General features: G+C 37.8%; 1 protein-coding gene across 1 annotated transcript in view; it reads right to left on the bottom strand.

The window, feature by feature from the left end:
• The window catches only part of LOC138175817 (inter-alpha-trypsin inhibitor heavy chain H2-like), a 59,281-nt gene that overhangs the window by 15,203 nt on the left and 30,942 nt on the right, over positions 1-13,136 (bottom strand). Inside the window, exons 15-19 of the mRNA XM_069106321.1 lie at positions 12,694-12,875; positions 10,878-11,063; positions 6,064-6,203; positions 2,062-2,234; positions 121-258 (exon numbers count right to left, since the gene is read on the bottom strand). Coding sequence (XP_068962422.1) covers positions 121-258; positions 2,062-2,234; positions 6,064-6,203; positions 10,878-11,063; positions 12,694-12,875 — 819 coding nt within the window. The remainder of the gene's footprint in view (positions 1-120; positions 259-2,061; positions 2,235-6,063; positions 6,204-10,877; positions 11,064-12,693; positions 12,876-13,136) is intronic.

The raw sequence follows: 13,136 nt of genomic DNA, 5'->3' as shown, positions 1-13,136 counted from the left end.
TTTGAAAAATTCTCTAGTTCTCTGAATATGGGTCTTGGCTTGAGAAATATAAAAGCTCTATGAGACTGAACTTGAAATGAGATCTGGGAAGTGAAGTGAAGGGGCCAAAAATCTTTTTACCTCTCATTACATGGGGAGGAGGAGTTGCTACAAGCACTTGAGCTTGTTTCACACTCATTGGACCCGTTGTTGGTGCAGGTTTGGCCCAAGATGGGATTGAACTTTGAGTAGTCCTCTTGCCATTCGATAATAAGGTACCTGTGTAGATAGAAAAATAGATTCTAGTTACCAAGGAACACACTCCAAACACACACTTTTGCAATTATTTATAATAAATAATATGAAAAATGTGGTCTGTTCAGTTTGCAGTATCCCTTAATTATAGACCCTCTCCTTTCATTTTTACCCTATATTCCTTCCCCTTTTCAATCATGTCCATGCGTGTCAGCTACTATAGTATTTTTAAAGTTTTCATTACTGTTGCAAGATTATTATCAGTTGTAATTATTTATTTATAATATGTAATTGTTAGACCAAATGATCTCTAAGGTCCCTTGTAGCTTTGAGATACTATGATTTCTATAATTAAAAAAAAAGATGGAGCTCAGCAAAAGTTAAATCCATTTATCCAGTTGTGCATACTTACCTATATGTATCACCTTCCTAGGATGATGCATAGGCTCTTCTAGTAGCTGTTGCTGTTAGGAGTTATCATGACCCTAAGAACTAGAACCTTAACTAGACACCTTTTAGTTCTTCACTCTGGGCAACTTGGAAGCCATCATATAAAGGTGGTCCCTGTTGTTTTCATCTTTTCAGTTGGGTCCAACACTTCATGACCTTATTTGGGATTTTCTTGGCAGAGATACTAAAGTGTTTTTCCATTTCCTTCTTTAGCTCATTTTACAGATGAGGAAACTGAGGCAAACAGCGTTGAGTGATTTGCCCAAGGTCATACAAATGTCTGAGGCCAGATTTGAACTCAGGTATTCATGACTCCAGACCTGGTACTCTACCCACTTTGACACCTAGTGCCCTAAGGGTGATCTTTGCATCCTTGAAAAATCAGTGATTATTTCCCCTCACAAAGCACCACTGGTATGAAAAGTTCTGCATAAAACTGGGGGGGGGGGGTGGCAAACTCAATGTAATTCCTTTCCACTATATATATGAGATAGCTATAGAGAATTCATAAGCAGAGAAGACATAGGCACATGGTAAAGAAAAACACAATATACTTTCTTCCAGCTGTTTAGTGCTGGGTAGCCCTACCTTTGCAGTAATTGAAATCAGGACAAATTTGTAGGCTTTGTCTGGGGGGTGGTGTGTGGGGGGGTCTTGAGTCTTAGGCTTCGTAGTTGTGGTAAAAGAAGATTCCCCATTCTATGATTAATTTAATTTAGCAATCTAATTAATTTAAATTAATCAAGAACAGAAGCTAGGAGGTGATGATAAAAGATATTATCAGTCACTCCAAGTACAAAAGGGAAGTATCTCAATAACAAATTAATTTTTAATTTTTAACTATTTCTCTTATCCTGTTGATTATTTCAGATTTATCCTGTATTTTATCTGTACATATTTGTTTACATGTTGCTTCCACCATTAGACTATGAATTCTTAAGAGGAAGGACTGTCTTTCGACTTTTTTTGTATCCCCAATACTTAAAACAGTGCCTGACACATAATAGGTGCTTAATAAGTATCTATTGACTGACTGACTGATTGAGATAATAAGATCTCTTCTTGAATATCAAACTACTAAAGTTAACTGGCCATCTAGCATTAACAAGGCTGAAAATATAGACAGTATTTACTGTGATATGTGGAAATGTTTCTCAAATGTGTTTTGCAGATATCAATCAATAAGAAAGGGAAGTAAAAGGTACCAATAGAGCGACTATTCCAAAGTGTACTACATTGAACAGCTAGAGTACCCATTGATATAGGCCAAAAATTACAGCAGTAGGGCTGGGTCTTGAAGTGACATAGGATGGCTTAACCTTTGATCCAGGTCCAAAGAGGGTAGTCTCTGCCTCTGGACTAAAAGGAAACACTGACCTTGACAGCAGGGTCTTCGTTGGTCCATTGGAGAGTCTGCCAGCATCCTCTCATTCCCATCAGCACTTTCAATCAGCATGGCAGTAAGTGGACTTACAACATGGTGGTCCAGAGACATCTGAAGGATGGTTCTTGTTATTTTCTTTTTGTCAAGGTTTGTGACAGCCAGACTCCTATATTGGGGTAGGGAGAGAACCAAAGAAACCATCACCAAAACATTGCAGACTGAATTAGAGACTTATTCTGGGGATCCAAATCTGGACCCAAGTTGGCTCCTGCATTTACGGGGAAATGCTCAGTTGATTGCTGTCATGGTTAAAATTTTTTTTAAAAATAATTTTTAATTGATGTCTTCTTTTTATATATTGTTATAGTTATCCCCAGTATCCTTCCTCTTCTCTCTCCCAGACAGTCATCCCATATGACAAATAGTATTTTTTAAAGAAGAAAAAAATAAGCACAACTGAACGGTACTTTGAAAAAAACCCCAAACAGGCACAATGTATAACAGCTGTGGACTTCCCACAGCCACAAAATGGTGGATTGGGGATGACTTCTAGTATTTCTTTATTTGAGTACTGCTTATCCTTTTTTTTTTTAATTTTTAAAGCAATAGGGGTTAAGTAGCTTGCTCAAGGTTACACGGCCAGTTATTTCTGGGTGTGGTACTGAGTATCTGAGCCCGGATTTGATCCCCAGGTCATCCCGACACTGGAGCCGGTGCTCTTACTCGCTGAGCCACCTGGCCGCCCCTAAGCAATGGGGGTTAAGTAACTTGCTCAAGGTTACACGGCCAGGTGTTTCTGGGTGGGTACTAAGTGTCTGAGCCCAGGATTCGATCTCCAGGTCTTCTCAACACTGGAGCTGGTGCTCTTACTCATTGTGCTACCTGGCCGCCCCAGTACTGCTTATTCTTTATAATTTTGTTATATTCACTTTTTTTGCCTTTTTTTTTTTGGAGAGGGGAAGGTAGGGAAATTGGGGTTAAGTGACTTGAGCAAGGTCACATGGCTAGTTTTGCATTTTGTCTGAAGCCAGTGAGGCAGGATTTGAACTCAGGTCCTCCTGCCTCCAGGGTTGGTGCTCTATTCACTGCGCCACCTAGCCGCCCCTTCATTTTTAATTTTTTTGGTGTTTGATAATTCTTTTCATTTACAATTATTGTAGTTATTTTATATATTGTTTTCTTGGCTTTGCTTTCTTCAGTTTGTATCAGTTCATGCAGATTTTTTCATGCTTCTCCATATTCATCACATACATAATTTCTTGCAGGACAGTATTATTCTGTTACATTTGTATAATGTAATTTGTTTTTCTATTCCCTAATCAATGGGCATCTACTTTGTTTCCAATTCTTTGCTATTACAAAAAGTGCTGCTATAAATATTTTGCTGTATATGAGGATTTTCTTGTTATCAGTAGCTTCCTTGGAGTATAAGCTCACTAATGGAGTCTCTGGTTCAAAGAGTAGGGACCTTTTAATTACTTTATTTGCATACTTACAAATTGCTTTTCAAATGATTGTAACATTTTCTAGCTCTTCTCCAACATTGACTAATCGCTATTTTGTGTCATCTTTGGCAATTTGCAGGGTGTGTTTTTTGTTAATCTTGAGTTAGCTCATTTTGCCTTTATAAAAAGGGATGAATATTCTTCACCTTGATTTCATCAAGGAGACTAAAGCCTGTGGTTCATAACCTTATCTCCATCACAGAGTCACTCTACAATGCTTCAGTCAAAAAACAACCATACTCCTAATTTTCCTGATTTATTGCCTATGTACTAGCTCCACTTTCACTTTGCACTCTATTGATAATGACAATATTTAGAAACAAATGTATACGATGTAAATTTATAGATTAAATGCCATAACAATCCGACTACCATGAGGTTACTTTGTAGAATTAGATAAATAATACCAAAATTCATTTGGAGGAGCAAACGGTCAAGATTCTCAAGGGAAATCATGAGGAAAAAAAAGTATGGATGAAGTCAATCATGATCAGATCTTAAATTACACAATTTAAAGCAATAACCATCAAAACTATTTGGTAATAATAATAGTAGTAGCTAACATTTATATGCTGTTTATTATGTGGCAGGCACTGTACTAAGTGCTTTATTATTTAAAAAACAACAGAAAAGTTGATTGGTGGAACAGGTTAGAGAAACAAGACAGAAGCAAACACAGAAGCATAGTGCTTGATCAGTAAAATGACTATTTTTTTTGACAAAAACTTCTAGAAAAACTGGAAAACAGTTTGGAAGAAACTGGGTTTAGTTAAAAAAAATTGCAGCATATCATAATCAATTGCAAATGAATATGTAACCTAAATATAAAAGGTCATTTAAAAATTAGAGGAGAAGAAATGGAGATACCTTCTCCATCTAACAGCTATGGTTAGGGAGAGACTTCTTACCTAAATAAAGGATAGAGACAATCACAAATAATAAAATGGATAGTTAAGATTATATAAAATTGAAAGTTTTTTTTTTGCATGAGCAGAATAAATGTTGTTAGAACTAGCAGGGAAATGTCTTTGCAGCAATTTCTGATGAAGTTTGAACATCAGAAATAAAAAATTAATACAAATATAAAGAAGAACCATACCTCTGTAGATAAGTGGTCAAAAGAGATGAACAGGAAGTTCTCAAATAGAGACAAATTCTCAACATAAGGAAAAATGCTCCAAGTCACTAATAAGAGAAATGCAAATACCCCCCCCCCCAAATTTTCATTTCATACCCATCAGATTAACAAAGATGACAAGAGGAAAAGAGAAAACTAGAGTCACTGTGGGGATGCAGATATAGTAGTGTTGGAGCTGTGAATTGGTTCAATTTCTGTGGAAAATAATTTCGACATTATGAAAAATCATTAATCTGTATAAATTCCTTGACCCTATTGGGCACACCCCAGTGAGGTCAAGGACAGAGTGAAAGGACCCTTGTATAAAAGAATACTACACATTTTATTGTAGCAAAGAACTGGAAACAAAATTGATAAAATAACTGGGGGGAATTTTTGGAGTCTTTGCTTTCCTCAGAATTATGAATATAGCAATCTTATTACTACCTACCAGTTGAGAAAATGCATGTCTTTTCCATTATTGAACTAGGTATGGAATATTATATATACTGTGAGGCATATATTAGGCATCTTTTTAAAAAAGAAATTTCCTCTTTTTAGAAAAAAATCTTTGTTGCAAGGGATAGCTTGCTGCTTAGGGAAGTGGATGGGGATAATTCAGAACCTAAGGTGATATAAAAACAAAATATGTCAATAGAAATATGATTAAAACAAAAGAGAATTGGAGTAGCTATAAGACATTAGGATAACAAAGGGTTTTGTGGAATCTCCTTCCCTGGTAATCACCAACACTATGGTAGATGCCCATATAAATGGATTGGAGAATATAGGTATAGCCTAGAATGAGGGCTGGGTGACTGACTAGGTGAACACTGGATATCCTGCCAATATTGATTTATAATCCTCTAATATCAGAATCCTAAACTTTTCAGTTCAATAATGTCTTCAGTATCATATAGTGGAGAGAGTCCTGGGCATAAAGTCTGATGATCTGGGTTCAAATCTCAACTTTGACTCTTCTGTTTGACACTTGGCCTCACTAAGCCTTAGTTTACTCATTTGTAAAATGGAAACAATGAAATTTATACTACCTACCTCACAGAGCTGTTTTAAGGAACGTATTTAGTAAACTATAAAGTGCTTTATAAGTGTTAGTATTCAAGAATGAATCTAACTCATTAGTAGTGTAAAGTGAAGCTTGAACCATCCACAAGCATTTATTAAATTCCTACTATATGCCATACACTGTGTTAGATGCTGGGGAAAATACTTACCTAAACTATGTTATATCAATTTGCAATTCTCCTGTGTACCTTCTTCTCCTTGGGGATTACTGACAATTTCTGAATTGCATATCAAAAAATACCCTAATAAAACAGTTATTCCTTTAGGAGATGCTCTTTCCTGCTTACCTTTCGGCCAGAAGTTGGTTTATGGTTAGATAAGCCCATAATTTCCTGGTGAAATCAGGGTCTGCATGCTTGTCCTTTGACAAGAAGGCATCCAAGTCCTCCATTTCTGTGAGGGTGTCCATGACTAACTGTGCACTGGCCTGGAGGATAAAAATTTCAATTGAAATAAGTTCAGGAAGTAGATACATAAGTTGACATTTCTGTGTCTACAATGTGTAGAGTTACTATGGGTGGTGGTGGTGACAGTAGTATTCTTTTGTTAATGGAAGACTGTAAAGGAGCAAACAGAATCAAACTGTCACCTCCTACCCCATTAAGCATTAGTAAAAATGCTGGATCAGGACATGTTAATTCTGCAAATTTCCCTAAAATTAAGTACCAATTTTGGGCTTTTGATTCTTCCCAGAGTCATCAAATAACAGTATTGATCCTTTGACCCAGACCTGTCATTTCAGTAAGAAATGGAATTCCTGGTGAGGAAACTGCTTCTACCAGTAATGATCAATAACTGTTTTGCAACTTGTAGATTTAGAGAATAATTCACTTGCTTAGGGTAACAGAGCTTGTATATGTCAGAAGCAGATCAAAGCATATTATTTGCTTGCTCTTTCTCTCTCTCTTTTGTTTTGTTTCTTCTTTCTTGTGGTTCAAGGAAGTAGCCTCTGCCTAGTAAAGCTTCATTAGACACAGCAATCTTAAGGGCAAGTAGTCAATTTTCTCTTAAAAGAAGTATGTATTTCCATTAGGATTGGATGTAGGGGTGGGGAACCTGCAGCCTCGGGCCTCCATGCCACGTGTGGCCCTCTAGGCCCTCAAATGTGGCCTTTTGACTGAACAAGTTCTATAAAGTTTGGGATACACTTGGGCCACACAGGACCTAGAGGGCCACATATGATCTTGAGGCCACAGTTTCCTCACCTGGTGGGTATTCAGTTCTGCTACACTTTATTAATACATATACTTTTATTAGTGTAGAGCTTCCTAGTCGTGACCCAATTAGGGTGTGCTTAGTCAATATTGCTGTCAAGTATATGGACTTCTCTCCTTCCTTTCCCCTTTTACCCCCACCTCATCTGGGAGTACTTGCAGATATTCTTTACCTGCTACCTGATTTATGGAAGGGTGGGAGTTGATTGAACTAGTTCATCAGTTAATCAATCACTGAATCCCACTGAGCCCTGAGAACTTTTTCAGGTGAGAAAAAATCTTGACTCAAGTAAACAGATGTGACAACTAGGTGTGAACTGGGCTGTTCGAGTAACTGGGGCTTGTAATGAAACTATGAGTTTGGAATCAGAGAAAATTTTGGTAGGAGTGAGGAAGAATTGGGGCCTTCAAGGGCTGAGCCAGAAAGAATTGGCAGCATAGGAGTCACAGACAAAAGGAGAGAAAATGAAGACTAAGATGTGGCAGAGAAGGGAGAGATCAAGGAGGGCCATCAGCCCTCAAGGCAACTCAGAGCTGAAGCCAGTAGTACTCAGTTCCTCAAGGACTGAAGACAATTCCAAGAAAAGGTCTATCCACCCACCCCTCACTCCAATTTCCCTCTGGAATCTGTCTACAAGCACTGTAACATACTGTGCTTGCTTCTTTACTAAATAGTAACTTGAATTTTTGCCTTAATCACAAAGTGGCCAGGGATTAACTAGAGATACGCAAATGTAAATTAAGGCAGAGAGCCACCCTTCTTTCTAAATTTTAGGAATTTTACTAATTGGTGGCTTGGTATGTATTCCTAACTTTTCAATTAATATAAACTCCCTAAAGCAGCAGAGAAGGGAATCATTATATTGTGCTCTGCTAAAGAATGAGCTGATTGTTGGATCAGAATGTGACTGATTAAATTTCTAGAGATAAAAGGAGTAAGGAAGAAAAAGAAGCAGTGACCATCCTGGTCACCTTCCAAAGCAATACCTGCACCCATCCATCCATACAATTCAGTTCTGTGTTGAGTCTCTCCACTTGTTGCTGAGTGGCAAAAGCTGATGATACATGGTGCCACAAGAGGCAGAAGAGGTGACCTTGGGGTGGCAGGTCACTTGGAGGCAGATTTTGAAAAGACAAGATGTGCCTCTGCTTGAGTTGAGGAACCCAGTAATGAGTCAAAGAAAGCCAGAAGTAGACAGAAGATAATCTTGAATGGTCAGATTTTTACACAGTCTTCTTGGGGCAAGCAGAGACTATCTGCCTATGTTCTAAGGAGGGGGAGGGGAAAAGTGAAGTGCTTTACTGGACTGCCAACTAGATGGCACAATAGATAGTCCACCAGGCTTGGAGTCAGGAAGACCCAAGTTCAAATCTTGCCTCAGACACTTACTGTAGTGTGACCTTGGGCAAATCACTTAACCTTTGTCTCAGTTTCCTTATCTTTAAAATGGAGATGATAAGAATTGTACCTACCTCCTAGGGTTATTGTGAGGCTCAAATAATGATGATAAAGTTTAGCACATATCTGGCATATGTGTATACACACATATCTATGCATTATATATGTGCATACATACACATATGTACCTATATTGGCTATTATTATTAATTAGAATTATTAACTGAACTTGTCCTGAGGGACAGTGCCACTAGTAGTTGCTAGTAATGTGATCCACAGTTGTTTTTGAAACAGTACCAGTAGGTGTTGCCACATAGATACAACCTGCATCTTCAAGTAAGCCTACTTCATTGGCGGTGGCACTATGAATTCATTTGTTGCTACTTCAGGACCTTTGTGGCATCTTCTATAAACTTATTCCAGACTGTCACCAGAGGAGCAATAGTCACCAGAGGGGTCAGGTGGCTGTTGAACACACTGACTTGAGCCAGAGGACCTGGGTTCAAATCCTACTTAGGACTTTATAGCTTGTGTGACCTGGACCCAAGTCACTTAACTCTCTGGCCTTCACTTTCCTCCTCTGTAAAATGAGATTCTTGGATTGAATGACCTCAGGGACCTATTCTGTCCTTTGATTTATGAACATCTGGCTCAGCGTCCAGGAATTTGCCTATAGCACTTGCAATTCCTCTCTCCTGTAGTCTTCCTACTAAGGTTAGTGGCAGTTTCTAGCAGTCTGTTTTCTAGGCTAGGTGGCTTTCTCCCACCTCAATAAACAGAAATGATCAAAAATTGAATCTAAATGGCTCAATGGCACAACCATTCCCTTTCAGTCAAGTTATAGCTGCAAAAATACCTGGTAATTCCTTAAAGAGTGGTGCAAAAACAGGACCATTTCCAATAAGAAGTTTTCTTCCACCAATTCTGTCTCAGGCTTTATAGACACTTTCACAACATCACAGGGTTACAGAATTTTAGAGCTGCAAGAGGCCTCAGTGACTAACCAGCCCAACCATACTCAAGAGGAATCTATATTTTTCATGACATACCTGAGAAGTGGTCATTCAGCCTCTGTGAGGATAAGCCTACCATTTCCTGAAACAACCCATTCTCTTTTTGGGACAGCTTTAATTGTTAGGGAGTTTTTATTGATTTCAAGTTTAAATTTGCTTCTTGGTGACTTTCACCCACTGCTTTTGGTTTTACCTACTGGGGATAATCTGAAAAAGTCTAATCCCTCTCCCATATGACAGTCTTTCAAATCCTTAAGGACATATCCATTCTGAGTCATTTCCTCTCCAGGATCAAAGGACCCTTCAATCTTTATTGTAATGAACTTTTATGTGGTCATAAAATATCTCTGTCTTTTGCTCTGTGGTCACTGACTAACTTTAAATAGAAGACAAATTTTTTTTTAAAGCAATTGGGGTTAAGTAACTTGCTCAAGGTTACCTAGTTATTTCTGAGTGTGGTGCTAAGTATCTGAGACTGGATTTGATCCCCCAGGTCCCAACACTGGGGCTGGTGCTCTTACTCACTGTGCTACCTGGCCGCCCCTAGAAGACAAATCTTAAAAAAAAAAAACAACAACCCAACCTATATTATAGATTGAACATTTAGGCAAAGTATGTAAAACATAAGGTTTTGGCAACAATTTTTGACATGTGAGTAAAAATGGTTAATAAGTAATGGCAGATACCATATTGCAATATCCAACCTGTGTCACATGTGCTGTTGTATCATTTACACTTTTTTTTCTTGGAAATTAGCTGTTTGTGTATATCAATGTCTGTTATTTTAAAATTGCTATGTGAGAAATATTATTGGGAAATAAATAAGTCAATTTAAGGTGTCATCATACCTTTTGGTATTACGAATGAGCTAAATGATTTTATTCATTGCTCCTGGAAGTTATGAAGGCAATTGAAAGGTTTCATTTATGGCTCAGTTTTTCTTTCCTTTCCTAAGGAGCTTTTCTAATAACACATTCCAAAGTTCTTTAAAGTATAGGATACCCTTTTGTTTATTAAAGCTGACCATGTTTTGCTGTAACTCAGGTGAAAAAAAATTGGGAAAAGACAGACTTATATGATATCTCTTCACATATTGGGATTGATTTTTCATGGAAAGAATGATTAAGTGTGATTGGAAAGAAGGTATGTATACTCTTGTTCCTTTTTTCAATTCTGGATGGGGCAGAGTATCAATCAAAAGGCATTTATTAAGTGTCTACTATATGCCAAGCACTATGTTAGGCACTGGGGATACAAAGGAAAAAGGTAGATAGCCTCTTTCCTCTATTATGTTCTGTCTGAGGAGACAACATGTACATGTATAAGTATATGTAAAATCAGTATTGTGGGGGGTGGGCACTAGCAGCTGGGGAAATCAGGAAAGGTCACACATAGAAGGTGATATTTTAACTGAGTCTTGAAGGAAACTTGAGATTCTAACAAAAACCTTTAGCACCATAGCAAAGAAAACATACCGATGTAGCTGTGATGACACTTTCCACATGGTCCAACTTATCAGGTTCAACTTTTCCTGCCACCACTATTTCTGAGCCTCCAAAATAGTTATGGAAACTGTTCTGAGTGACATCTGTCACAGCTTCCTGGGGATAGTTAAACTGAACATTTCGTAGCAATGGTGTAGAGACCTGGTTGTAGAATTGCTGCAAAATAAAAAAAAGAAAGAAAAATCATTGTTTCATATCAATTTATATGTCCATAGCACATTTTCTGAGGACTGCCTCTATCTCTGTGACATGGGTAGGGTATGAAGAAATGCATATATTATTAAGCCTACATAGTCTACTATGAGAAGCTGTGTGATATAGTAGCTGAGACTCAAAGCCAAGAAGACCTGGGTTTGAGATCTTCAAAACTTCCAGGAGCAATGGATAAAATAATAAAATAATTTAGCTCATTCATAATACAAGAGAAATGAGGGCACCATAAATGGGTAATATTTCTCATATGAGAAATTCTCTCAGGGCAGCTAGGTGGCACAGTGAATAAAGCACTGGCCTTGGAGTAAATGGAAAGACCAGTAACAGTGGTTGCTGTATAGTTATAATGACCAAGCTTGTCTCCAAAGAAGAGATGAGAAAATGAGCCTCTCCCTACTTTACAGAGATAATATACTGAGTTAGAAATTTATTATACCATTGGATATTTTGGTGAATTTTACTGTTACTTTTTTTTTCCTTTTCTGTTTTCTTTGTAACAAAGGATGGTTTTTTTGGATAAGGAGAACTTTTTTTTTTAAACAGATACTTTCCTTCTGCACTTATTTCAGGGAACCTAGCATGTTACTGAGAGGGGAAGAGAGAGACACAGGAATGCACCAGAAGCTACAGTTCTGGACTGCTTAGGAACAGTGGTAAACAGCCTTAACCTGGCATTGTTAGATTTGGACTGAAAGACTGACCTGGGACCATAGAAGGAGAGGAAGTGTTTGTGATTGGATTGTAAATTTCGGTGAGACTGAGTGAGAGTTTAGTGGGTTTGGGAGAGTATTTTAATCTCAGGATGGTTTGTAGGAGAAACTGAGTCAGAAAGCACAGAGTTTGAGTCTTTACATGAGGAAGACCAAAAGGGCAGAGAGGTGGCATAGTTGTTAATGACCTCCTCTGCAGCAGGATGCAAATAATGAGAAAGATCAGATTCTGTCTCTTAACAATATCTGAGATTCTTCTGGCTTCTGTTTAAGGCAGCTATTGCCTAGAGAGGACAGGACACCTGACTTTGTAACAGTAGCGTAGTAAGAGAGTATAAAAAAATAAAAGAAAGAGAGCAGTTTCATGTGTGTGTCCTGTCTCAACACTAGTGAATGCTAAGTACTTTCTGGCTTTCTGTTCAACATACCGTGCCACCAGTGTAGAAATGTAAGCGGTGTGGAAGGAGGAGAAGAGTTGAAAACCTTTCTATGAGTCTTGAGTCAGGATCTCAGAAACCCTTGATTCATAGACTTGAGGTGGCTAGATGGTATAGTGGATAGAGCACTAATTGACTTGGAGTCAGGAAAAACCTGAGTTCACATCCTGCCCCGATATTTACTAACTGTGCAAACCTGTTGTTTCCCTCACCTTCCTTACCTGTAAAAGGGAGATAATAATGATACATGCAAAATGATTTCTGAACTTTATGTATAAAGTGCAAATATATTACTTTTGATTTCACTAATCTGACAGAAAGTAGAGAGCATCGAGAGTTTCACTGGATTCTCTTTTGAGAATTTTCTGGTTTGTTTCTTCTTCAGCAGACACATTAGTGAGGAAAGAAAATGGGGACAAAAGGTACCTTGAGCTGTAAAGAAGTATCCTGGTTTCCATAAATCCTTTGAGCAATTCCATGGTTTTCTTGAGACAGCCTCTCCAGGAAGTCAAAGTCAACATCAAAACCTATCCCCAGACTGAACAGGGAGATGTTATCTTGTATGCTTCCCCTGACATTCTTTTGGATATTAGACAATTTTAGCTCTCCTGAAATCGAAGGTGTGGGAGAGGAAAGAGAGAAATGAAACAGCCTTATTGTCATAGATATGGCTTGAAAGAAATATAAATGAAAAATTGAAATAACTCATTTTAATCTCACTATAATGAAATGTTTTAATTTTTCATATTCTTTTTGTTTTTTAATCGCTTTTTTCTTTTTCAAATAATGAGTTTAAGAAAAGTAAATCTGTCCTCCCACTAGTTCTTATAACTGAGTAAATTAAAAAAAAAGATACCCCCCCCCCCCCC

This window comes from Petaurus breviceps, unplaced genomic scaffold (genome assembly GCF_028583685.1).
Source record: "Petaurus breviceps papuanus isolate PSGF00001 unplaced genomic scaffold, PetGlider_PUasm1.0 79, whole genome shotgun sequence".
NCBI lineage: Eukaryota > Metazoa > Chordata > Mammalia > Diprotodontia > Petauridae > Petaurus > Petaurus breviceps.
Note: the sequence above shows the minus strand (reverse complement) of the source record. Positions and strands in the feature narration are given on the sequence as shown.